The sequence below is a fragment of the Carassius carassius genome, chromosome 46 (assembly GCF_963082965.1).
Source record: "Carassius carassius chromosome 46, fCarCar2.1, whole genome shotgun sequence".
NCBI classification, from domain to species: Eukaryota; Metazoa; Chordata; class Actinopteri; order Cypriniformes; family Cyprinidae; genus Carassius; species Carassius carassius.
The window spans coordinates 14,214,983-14,227,268 of record NC_081800.1 but is presented as its reverse complement, the minus strand read 5'-3'; the positions used below and the strand labels follow the sequence as shown (position 1 = coordinate 14,227,268).

The following is a 12,286-nucleotide window of genomic DNA, read 5'->3' as shown; positions in this document are numbered from 1 at the left end:
ACCACCATAAACATTTTTTTTTTTTTTTGCCTGACATGAACTGACATTTGTCTTTAATTAAAGTAAAAAAAAAAACACAAGTTCACCTAATGACATGAGGCTGAATAAATAAAGACAGAATTCTTATTTTTTGAAAGAAAAATCCATTCAAGTGCATTACTAGGCACCAGACTCACAGTCATGTTCTCAGCTGAATCCAAAGTGAATTTTGGAACCAGAGCACATTAAAATGACTCATTCGGGATTTGTTTCCAAACAGCACATGGCAGCAGCAGAGAGGACATAAACAAGGCTTTTTTAAGGCCAAAGAATACTAGTTTATTCAGAGCTCCACCACAATGCAGTGCAAAGAGTGACCAACACTTCTATTTCTTTGCATATTTGCATTGAAGTGAGGAACCGTCTTTGTGTATTTATATGGACTCCAGCAGCAACTAACAGATTTAGACATTTATTCTTAAAGCCCATTATAGAGGACATCCTTCAGATTAGGATAAACCACTGACCTTAGCTTTCTCAAAGTCCAGGTCCTTGCCAATAGTTGTGAGCAGCCTGCACAGGCACTCCAGTGACTCTTCGTCGTGGTTTTTCAGCAGCTTCACCACGCAGTCATGCATGATTGCCTCTGTCAGCATCCGCAGCTTGAAGAGCTCGCCAATGAACTTTATATTGCCGATGGAGCGTCTGCGAGCCTTATCTTTCGCCTCTTCCAGTTCCTCCTGCAGCCTCTCCCGTTCGCTAGCCTGAGAGTAAGAATGAGAGAGAGGAAGACGTGTCAGAAATGATCACGAGGTGTGCTCGCTGCAGTAAAATCTTCATTTTTCATCTTCATTTGAATTACTGTATCCTATAATGTAATGTAATAAAAAATAAAAGAAAATGCATGGAACATAACTGCTGAAAATATTTTGCAAGCCATTTAAATCCAGACAGACAATTCTAATCAACCTTCTCATAGTATATGTTATTCTAGGCAATTACTTCTAGGCAATCTGAATGGCCTGTGATCCATATAAGAAGTTTTAGTGCTAATTTTGGTGCTGAAGCACTTACCGAGGTAGCTGCCTCCAGCTCCTTGTGTTTCTTCTCGAAGACATCGTCATCCACCTTGTCCTTCTCAAACTCCTTCTGACAGCGATTCAGAAGCAGCTTCCGGAAATTCACAGTGCTGCTGGGCTTATCCGTCATGGGCACTTTTATCTACAAACACAGCACGTGACTGATTTAGATGTGCACTCACCATGCTGTTTTCCAAGCTAAACACACTCGGTTTCCAATGCCCGGTTTTAATGGATGGTCTGACTCACCATGGCCAGACAGCTGCACATATTGCCATAGGCCACAGAGAAGCTGGGTTCATCAATGGCTTTCTCAAAAACCAGGTCTATGACACCCTTGAGCCGCTCCTCAGTGTTTATGGTGAGGTCAGCCACCTGCTTCATCAGCTGGTTGAACATCTGCAGCGTTAATTTGTTGAGAATACTACGCACTTTTCGGAAAAGCTCCTGTGAAAATATCATTGAATATATTACTGAATGTCCTCCAAGGCAACAATCAATCCCAAGCACCATTTTCTCTCTATTTTAGTAATGATGTAATAAATTATTTAATTATAGCTGAACATCTGGATACCACAGCATGCTTTCTTTGTACGGCAAAATAGGGCCATCTGAAATAAAGACCTGAGTTGTCAGAGTCTCTGGATCTTCAATGACATTTTCCCGCTTCATGCCAGGTTTCCAGGCATTCTCTGTTGTCCTCAGCTGCACATCATCATTCACCGACACGTTTGTGATGATCTTGCGTCCAGGTGGGCGATGCAGGCTAACATTCAGCAGCTGAGGGAACAGAAATTATCATGTAGTACAGGCAAGAATAATAGAGGAGTTTCTGAGAGCGTATCTAAAGTCATATCAATTGAAACTGCTTTTATTCGTAAGTGATGTATTAGAATTGAATTACATTTAAGACAGAGAGCATTATAAATGACTTTGTAGTTATGGGATTTTTTATATTATTTAAATTTTTAATAAATAAAGCTTTTTGTATGTGTACTTGCGCACAATATTGGATATAGATTCGAGTACAATAACTATTTGTACATTTTTGTAAGGGAACGTAATTGAAAATGCTTTAATTCATCGGTGAAGTAATACATTTTAATTAAATTAAAGGTAAAGGATCTAAAGAGTATAATAATTGACTTACTGTAGTAATTTAGACAAAACACCATATTATTATTTTTTGTATGAGTGTGAGAATAAGTTGGGACGAACCGGTGCTCCCCTGCCTCCTGGAATCTGTCTGCCAAAATCTGCAAACGCTGGCGTGAAGTCTGGGCCTCTGGAAATCACACGTGGGTCTACCGTCCGCATGGGCAGCTTATTTTGGTTAATCTGTTCAGTGAGGCAGAAACACATTAGGCTTCACTTAAAGAACAACTTAAATTCTGTACAAGAGCAGTAATGAGTTTATAAGGATTTAACAGAAGGCCATAATCAGGTTACAATAACCCTTTATTCCCATAGTAGTCCATTTAATGGTGCGGAGCAAAGTAATTCTGGTACAAGAGAAATTTATATGGGAATTCTCAATTATTAGCTTTAATAGACGTTACATTGAAAAGCATGATATAAATGTTCAAACAAAGGCTTTCAACTGAATGTGTTTATTCAGTATAGTATAAGTAGAAAGGCTGTTTAATGAACTGTTTGTGTAATATTGGCTAACCTTATCTAGAACAACATCAGAAATGGGAGGAAGCCCCTCTGGTTTCTGCACACATGCAGGCATGAACTGGAAGCCCAAAAGGAAGTCTCTGTCGTACTGCTTCTTTCCATTCTTCTCTGGAGGCTCTGCTAAAGAGCAGAAAGGCTTTCAGTGGTAAAACCCTGGCTGACACACACACACAGGAAACGAGAGAACGCTGTAGAGAGATGGCCTTACGGGGCACTGCTTTGATCAGCGGCACTTTGACTGCAGGCGGATGGATGCTGTCACTGCTTTCAGTTTCAGAGGTGTGTTCGGCCCCGTTTCTAAGAGGCTCTGCTTCCTGTTCTCCGTTCTCCTCAAGCACAGCTCCTGCGGATGGCCTCCTCTCCACCTCCACAGGAGGGGGACTGGGGCTCTCTGCAGCAGGTTCCATAGAGGACTGATCCATGTCCTCCTAACAAACACACACACTTTAAATTAATCTGAATAAAAGCAATTGGATTTAACAAATCACATTCAAATTCTTGAAACACTTCAAAGCTGCACATGTGAGTGGCATTTAGAATCAAAACAGAAACAAAAATTGGTCTGTCATGATTATGCATTTTTGCTAGTTTGAAATAATGACATAGTAATATAAATGTTGTTATATTAAATAGTATAACATTACAATTTTATTTTACAAAGTAATATAAAATAAACATACATTATCCATTTAGAACTATAAAATGATTAAAACAACAGAAATGCGTCAAATAATGAAAATTCAATGAAAAATACCTGTTTGTTGTGATTAATTATAATTAATTAATTTATAATAGATAAATATAATAAAAGCTAGATGTATTAATACGATGGACCCAAAAAGCATATATGCACAATTATTTTACCTCTTTGTCTGAAGACTGATCTTGCCCTACAGGCATGTCCTCTTTTGGCTTCTTCCAGGTCTTTGGTGCACTAGATGTAGCTGTACAAAGAAAAAATGTGTGTCATTTGAACGGTCCCCACATTTTGGTAATTCATCTTAGGTGTATACTTCGACTGCTCACCTTGACTTGAGCTTTTTCTGGACTGCAAGAAGGGCTCGCCGCCTCTCTCGTCCGGCAAGGCCTCGGTCTCCTTCCCTGTTTCCTTGAGCTCTGATCTCTTGGCTGATCCTCCGGAAACCTGACTTGGGTGTGTGAGGCCTGGAGGAGGAGCAGGTGTGGTGGAGATAGCAGCAATAGTGGAGGTGGAGAGGGATGGGGTGACAGGAAATCCAGCGTTGTCCTCACTAGGAGGTGAGGGAGTATCTGCCATTCCCACTGCAGACTCGGCCTCCAGCGCCGGTGTGATGGGCCTAGGCTCCAAGCTGAGGCACTGGGCCTCGCTGGATGTAGGCAGCAAAGGAAAGACTTCCCTGGGTTGGGATTCCAAGTCTTCAGTCAAGTGAGCAGCATCGGTGTCCTTCAGCCCATTGATGACCCTTTCAGGCTGGGCCAGGGACGTAGACAGGCTCTGAGGTGAGGGCTGCTCTGAGGAGGATTTCTCCGGCTCAGAGCTTTCAGGTTCTGGTGTGATAGCTTTAGTGGAGCTGGGTTCAGCTGATGGGCTCGGAGCGTCAGCGGACTCCACTGTTGAGGCAGGTATGGAAGGAGTTGGGGCTGTTGCTACACTTGATGCCGATTCTGGGCCGGAGGGGGGAAGCTCAGTTTTCTGTGGGGGAGAGGGCGCTTGGACTGGGCTGCTAGGATCTCTTCTTTCCAATGGAGTCTCTGGCTCCCGCAATCCTGGAGATGCAGACCTTTGTGAGGCAAACTCTAGTTTTGGCTTGTCATCTATAGCCATAAAGTAAACAAGGAAATGCATTAGAGGTATATAAACCATCAGAGTAGGGTAAATAAAACTAAAACATGTATAAAAATAAATAAATATAAAACTTATATATATATTTAGACACATATTGTGATATATATAGAAATTATATTGTGAGAATATAGAAATTTATCTCCCAGTTTGCTCATGGTTTTGGTGACAGAAATCACTTAAAAAACGATATATTAAACATTTACAATGTGCTTGCAGTGTTTTTGTTGGCAATATAAAAGAAAGCAACAGTTATAAAGTGATGTTAGGCTTTTCTATGTGATGGATAAATAATTAAAAATTATTATGAATATAGATTAAATATATATATAAAAAAAATCATTAAAAACATATACAGTACAATATATCTGCACTGATTTCATTGCCAATATAAAGTAAGCAATATAATGAAAGTGCTGCTCTTGTTAAAAAAGTAATTAAACATTAAATAGTAGAATATACACAAAACCCACATAAATATATGAATAAATAAATAAATTACATACAAAGTGTTGATCTCAAACTTTTAATGTATTAGTTAGTTAAATACTAAACTATAAATAAATGAATAAATAATTAAATAACAGTGTATTTGCAGGGATCCTTATCAGTTATTAAATAATAAAATATAATTTAATAAAATATTATAAAATGAAACTAACAAATTGAATAATATTTTATATTATTTACTCAAATAAAATATAAATAAATACATGCTTCAATGAATAAATTAATGCATGGATAAATAATGTAATATATAAATATATATTATCTGCAGTGATATTGTTGGCTATATAAAATTATTAAATCATGAAAATAATTCTTTATTTTAATAATCTACAAAATAAATAAATAAAAACATATTTATTTGTGCAGTATACTTTGTGCTTTTAATGTGACCTTTAACATACCCTCAGAAACACTAAAAGGCTGAAGAACAGATCAGTGGTTCTAAAGTAGTTTTGCTTCAGGACCCAGATTTAACATTGGACATGAAATGCAAAAACTATACTTTCATGGATTTAAAAACAAGGGCATGATATGAAAATTTGTGCAGGTTGGCATTTGCTTAATTTCTAACAATTAATAGATGCAAAACACATTAGAGATACAATAAAAGCTTAGACTTCAACAAAAAAAGATATGGGAAGTACTTTCTCATCCTAAGAATTGATATGCCTATTTAGTTGCATTTTATTATTTGCATTTAAGATTGTTTATTCCCTGCTGTCTATGACACTCAGACCGGTCAGGACCCACCAGTCGAGGACCACTGCTCTGAACCTGCGGGGAGAAGGTGGCAACTGCTGTGAAGCCTGACCTGCTTTCAAGTCGATGGGTGTAGAAAGGAGTTGTGTGCGGTCCACGTGACTCACTGCCTGGCAGTTCAGCTGCTGGGATTTGAAGTAGAAAAAGTGTAGATAATGAGGGTATGGACATAAAAACTAGCAACAGAGAGACACAAGGCACAAGCACATATGCAGCACACAGACAGAGCGGGAAAAAAGGGAAAAACAGAGAATGGAAAAGAATGAGAGGGAGAGAAATGACGAAACATGGAGGAAAGAGAGCAGAGGAGAGACAAACACTGTTAACGTTCAGGGAGAGGAGACAGAGGAAGTGTGAAAATATAGTGAGCGCTCCATCTACAGGGACAGTGTCTTATATTAAGGGTTTTCAAACCAATTTATGCCAAAATCAAAAAAAAAATTATCCCTGTCCAAAATTATAAGAACTACATATTTTCTTGTACATAGACTAATTTATTGTGCATGTGAAAAAAAATCAAAATTAAACACAACTTTAAAACGAACGAAAATAGTCCTAAGCAAAGCTACAACAGAACAGTTGCGCATCTCCGAGCAACACTCAGAGGTGTTTCATCACTGAATGATTCAGCATTTTGACAAAATCTGTTGAGTCAATGATTCAGTGAGTAATTCATAAAGACAGCCACTTGCTTTATTTATTGAATGAATTGGTTGAATCAGTGACTCACTCATTAAAGGGTTAGGTCACCCGAGAATGAAAATTTGTCCATCTTCTACTCACCCACAAAGCATCCTAGGTGTATGTGACTTTCTTCTTTCAGAATAATCCAATCGGAGTTATATTAAATATTGTCCTTGCTCTTCCGAGCCTTCAATGGGGGTAAGTGGTGGTTTGTTGTCAACAGTTCTGAAGATGTGAAATAAAGTGCAGGCATCTGTAATAAAACATCCCTCACATGGCTCCCGGGGGTGAATAAAGGCCCCCGTTGCGAATCCATGTGTTTTTGTAAGATAAATATCCAGATTTCAACTTTCACTTTTGCTGACTGTTGAGAACCGGAAGAAGTGCAGGTGGATGTTGTAGTTTGTCAGCGCTGCGTGGTTAGTGACGAGTGTGGAGAGAGAACAAAACAAAACGCTGGTCAGGAATTAGAAGCACAAAACGAGGAAAGAAAACGTTTTCTTTACAAATTTTCTTTACAAAACCAGAGGAGACTGGTTTTCCTTTGCTAAAGTAAGGAAACTTTGTTTCCTTTGCTCCTACATTTCCCAGAGGCGTGCCCAACTCAAATGTCTTCCATCTTCCGCCTACACATCTTCCGGTTCCCACAGTCGGCAGATGTTACAAAAAATAAATTATAACGGTTGAAATCTGGATATTTATCTTACAAAAACACATGAATTCGCAACAGGGTCCTTTACTCACCAGAGTAAAGAGCTTTGTGAGGGATGTTTTATTACAGATGTGCACACTTTATTTCACGTCTTCTGAACTGTTGACAACAAACACCCGGCTTATCCCCACTGAAAGGCTTGGAAGAGCAAGGACAATTTTTAATACAACTCCGATTGGATTATTCTGAAAGAAGAAAGTCACATACACCTAGGATGCTTCGAGGGTGAGTAGAAAGTTTTTTTGGGGAGAACTAACCCTTTAAGACAGTGACTTGCCGCCACCTACTGGTGGTTTGGTTTCATATTTAAAAGTATTATTTAATTTTTCCAACATTTCGCATTTATATGTTAAAAAAGTGAAACATTTATTCTTATAACATTATTCGTGCATTTGCAATTTTACTGTGTAAATGCATTTATGGAATGTGACGAGTGGGGCGGGGCCGAGGGATGTGGGAACACGAGCGAGGCCGGTGGAGTGATTGGGAAATCAGCACCACACGCGACCCACCACCGGTCTCGAGTCCCACAGAGGAGATGGAAGGATATAAAACTGGAGTGAAGACAGTGAAGGACGAGAGAGGACCAGGCCTGGGCTTTATTTTAGGTTTTGGTTTTATTTTGTGCGCATCAGTCGTCCGTGAGGGGCTGATGCGCTGTTTTGTGTTTATTTTGAATTATTAAAGTTTCATTTTGATTGTCCGCCGGTTCCCGCCTCCTTCTTCCCGATGATTATTAAGGTTTAATTCATTACATGGAACCTCTTGGAAACTCTTATCTTCATTAAACACACACACACACACACACACACACACACACACACACACACACACACACACACAAACACACATATATATAGACAGAATTGCCTAAAATTAAAATAAATTACTAGGTTTTATCTGTAAACTACTTCATGTATAAAAATAACTACATATCATATCCACAAATTTATATTTGTGTAGCACTTTGCATAATAAATATTGTTACAAATCAAGTAATGAGCAAGTTAAAGGTAATAATAATAATAAGAAAATAAATCCATATGATGATATGACACAAATAAACATATTCTTTAAAAAAATACATATATATTCTTAAAGCATAACATATAACAATTTCAAATGTTTGGAGTTGGTAAGATTTAAAAAAAAAAATCTGTTACGCTCACTAAGGCTGCATTTATTTGATCAAATATACAGTAAAACAGTAATATTTTGAAATATTACTACAATTTATAATATCTGTTTTTTAGTTTAACATTTAAAAATGTATATTACTTCATTACCTCGGTTATTAGTGTCACATGATCCCTCAGAAATCATTTTAATATGCAGATTTGGTGCTAATTTTTCACTATTATCCATGTTAAAAACAGCTGTGCTGCAAATTTTTGTGGAAACCTTGATGCTTCTTTTTTCAGGATTCTTTGATGAATAAAGCTTTTTTTTGTAAATGTCTTTTGATCAATTTAATGCCTCCTTGCCGAATCAAAATATTAATTTCTTTGAAAATGTTTTAAATATATTTAAAAAGACATATATTTTAGATTTTAGTTCTAAGAGATTTTATTTTTACAATACTACCTGCATTTTATTTTTCTAACTAAAATACATTTCGTAAAATATTTTTATATCACTTTTGACACGGACACCTTGTGGCCCATAGACCCCAGTTTGAAAACCCGTTTTAGATTAGGCACAGTGAAGATGAGAGATATTCTAGAGTGTGTAGATGAGAAGTCACTGTAAAGGGAACACACAGGGATCAGGATGACACAAACAATCATGAGGCAGAGCTACAACACAGAATATGCAAGATTGAAAATTGTTAATTCCTAAAAATAAAAATAATAAGACTTTTACTTCTGTAGGTAAAAGTTTCAAGACTATTCAGAGTTTAAAAATGCATAGCATAAAATGTGTGGCTTGTGGGTAAAAGATCAAACATTTAAGTAAAGGTGCTTACCCACGGACATAAGCTTGGCTTTAGATAAGAAGATAAATCCCTTATTATAAAGGCAGTGTGGCTACAAAGTCAGAAGGTGGTTGCTATAGTGGTCAGATTGGATTTTCCATGTTCCTATGCAGTTGCTAGGGTGTTCTGAGTGATCGCTTACTGGCTCAAGTTAAAAGAACTCATTCCCAAGGTGCAGAAATTAGAAATGGAGTGATATCCAACTAAATCTGTATCCAACTATAATCTGTGTTTGATTTGGTCTCTGTGATTGTCCGTCTCACCTGTGGAGGTGTAGGAGTGGAGGAGGGTCGTCCCACCGGTGGGGTTGGGTTCCGACTTCCGTCCACCCCTGATAATATCTCTTCTGTCACATCCTTGCCACCCTGGTTGGGGTCTCGGATACGGATCTTAAACAATACAACAATACTTAAACAATCTTAGACAATAAAGAGTCAGAGAATTACATGATAAAACCTCAGAAGCATCATCTACTTCCTGTTCAGCATTTCTCAAGCCTTGATAATTACATACATTTTTTTATTTTGCAATACAAATTTTCTCAAAGCATTACGGATTATATATATCATTTCAGTCTGCATACTGCTATAAAGAAAATCAGTGTATGCAATGATGGCACTCACTGTTTTCTTTTCCCTCTTAGCAGGTGGAGGTTGTTGTGGTGTAGGCACTATAATGGATGGAGATTGGGTGTAGATGGATGGTACAGAATAGTAGGGAAGTCCTGTTGCTAACAAACCGCACAAGACAACAAGTTCTTTATACTCATTCACACCAAAATCAATTATTTTGTTTTGTTTATTTCTGATGAATTGATTAATCAGATAACGAAGCCTAATTTTATTTTCTGTATATGCTGAAAAACACAATTTCAATGTTCTGCGTAATGTTCAATAAAATTAAAGGCTATGAATACAAATCTAAATGCATGCATGTAGGCTATGCTATGCATTTTGTGCACTTGTGTTTAATATATAACTTCCCATTACAAAATTTATAAAACCAAAAACGTTTGCAATTCGATAATGAAATCTGTTGCCTACTATCATCACCATCAATATTTTTATACATTTTATTTTAAAACTATATTTTATATAGTTGGTGCAGCAAAGGGAAATCGCAAAAAATCTATATTAAAACTGCTCACAATTATATGCCACATTTTTTGTATTTTATGTATTTATTTAATTTTTTACAAATTTGTCAGCTACTAAAATTGTGAAACCATTTCACAACTATAAATAAAAAAATAAAAATAAAATGAAAATAAATAAATAAATAAACCATCACAGCAGGATGATAAATCTTAAAATACTGTTTTGCATTCTAAAAATGTAGACTTACTGCACAACATCAAAACAGTAAACAGCGAAACAAGGCAAGTCAGCAGACTACATGAGAAAGTCAACATTAATCCACAGGTGGCCAACAAGTCAGGAAGGAGGTTGCTAAACTCACCATAAGCCGCTGGGAAGTCCCCTGGACTGGGTCCAGCAAAGAAGGTACTGGGTCCAGTGGGCTGGACTGGGTACTGTTGTGGAGGTCCCACATACTGAGGAGCACTGTGACGGTACTGTAGAGTCACACATGACAAACAAATGAGTGAACAAATGAATTCAACACATATATAGAATGCAAACAACTCATCAACTGGACAAAGCTCTGTAATCAAACTTGTACATCAACAACACATTAAAACACCCTGATGTGAACACATGGTCCAGATATAGTAAGTGTAATGTGATTCCTGTCTGCAGTCTTGTGCTGTCTGACCTGAGGGATGTAGTACTGCGCTGTCTGTGAGGAAGGGAAGGGGATGGGAGCCATGGTCATCATGATGGGCTGATTGGGGGAGTAAACCGCTGCTGTGGGGGTCTGAGATGTGGGCCGAATAGGAAGGTTGTTGCTTGGAATATTGGACCGCGCCGTTTGCATCTGCGTCCTCTGGAAAAACTGTGAGGAGAGAGAGAGAACAGTTATGTGGCTTACCATTGGGAATGCTGGCAAACTATTAAGTGTAACATTTCAGCCATGTTGTGTATCTAAGAAGGCATCTGAAGACATCCACTAAAGAAGTAAACATATTTTGTACAACTTTATGTAAAAGCATGCAAGAAACAGACACAGAACACATCATCCTAAGTAACATGCACTTAAAACAATAGAGAGGTACTAAGACTTCTGTTACAATGGTTTCATAACAGATCACATCAGGGTGTTTGAGCTTCGAACACCACCAGTAAAATAAAGCAGCTTCTTTGCTATACTATAAAGAGAAATGTATTTTTATAAATCCCTCAAATAAACCTGTTGACACAAGCATCTCACTCTTGTGACTGTGTACCAATTTCCAGACAACAATTTCGTTTTTCATCCATACAACCGGCTACCCACTGAATCAGAGTATTAACTGTTGCGGAAATGTGTGAGTCATTAAAGCCATGTACCCACTGCGGCTAAATATGGATGTCACTCCTATTCTGGATGCTTAATTATGTTTTGTACACAAAGGTCACACTGTAACATTTAAGGAGGGACAGCCACATTTAAACAATTGACACTGTGTATATCACAAAATGCTTGTTTGTTCCATATTGTAATTTTTAAGTTTAGCTATTTTTAATTAATAACATATTACTATTTAAAAATCTGGGTTAAAAAAAAAAAAAAACTTTATTCAGCAAATGTGCATTAATTGATCAAAAGTGACGGTAAAGAATTCGGTTTCAAATAATTGATGCTCTTTTGAACTTTGTGTTTGTCAAAGAATCATGAAAAAAGTATTTATTAAGAAGCAATATATTTTTACTGTATAAAAGCAGTCTTGGTGAGAATAAAAGAAGTCTTTTAAAAATATATTTAAAAAAATCTTACCAACCCCAAATGTTTGAATACATTAACACCCTGTTTAATAACAGACCATAATACATTTAAAGCCGTGAGCTAAATTGTTGCTATATGATTATCATGTCATATATTTAGATGTATAATAATTTTTATTAGACTACAGTATTTTGCAAAATTAATACATGTAAATGAACAAGTATAGAGCATATGGAGCATGTTTCACTTGAGACTGACTGATC

At 37.2% G+C, this 12,286-nt stretch overlaps 1 protein-coding gene across 12 annotated transcripts in view; it reads right to left on the bottom strand.

Annotated features, from left to right (window-relative positions):
• The window catches only part of LOC132128851 (eukaryotic translation initiation factor 4 gamma 3-like), a 39,618-nt gene that overhangs the window by 6,875 nt on the left and 20,457 nt on the right, over positions 1 to 12,286 (bottom strand). For 9 of the 12 annotated variants that reach the window (XM_059540217.1, XM_059540220.1, XM_059540221.1 and 6 more), the window contains 14 exons: positions 10,974 to 11,153; positions 10,659 to 10,773; positions 9,824 to 9,930; positions 9,464 to 9,589; positions 5,882 to 5,954; positions 3,765 to 4,532; positions 3,603 to 3,682; positions 2,947 to 3,166; positions 2,731 to 2,858; positions 2,277 to 2,396; positions 1,683 to 1,838; positions 1,308 to 1,505; positions 1,054 to 1,200; positions 507 to 743 (listed from right to left, as the gene is read on the bottom strand). In XM_059540217.1, coding sequence (XP_059396200.1) covers positions 507 to 743; positions 1,054 to 1,200; positions 1,308 to 1,505; positions 1,683 to 1,838; positions 2,277 to 2,396; positions 2,731 to 2,858; positions 2,947 to 3,166; positions 3,603 to 3,682; positions 3,765 to 4,532; positions 5,882 to 5,954; positions 9,464 to 9,589; positions 9,824 to 9,930; positions 10,659 to 10,773; positions 10,974 to 11,153 — 2,655 coding nt within the window. The remainder of the gene's footprint in view (positions 1 to 506; positions 744 to 1,053; positions 1,201 to 1,307; positions 1,506 to 1,682; positions 1,839 to 2,276; positions 2,397 to 2,730; positions 2,859 to 2,946; positions 3,167 to 3,602; positions 3,683 to 3,764; positions 4,533 to 5,881; positions 5,955 to 9,463; positions 9,590 to 9,823; positions 9,931 to 10,658; positions 10,774 to 10,973; positions 11,154 to 12,286) is intronic. The other 3 variants (XM_059540218.1, XM_059540222.1, XM_059540219.1) reach the window with 2 other exon arrangements.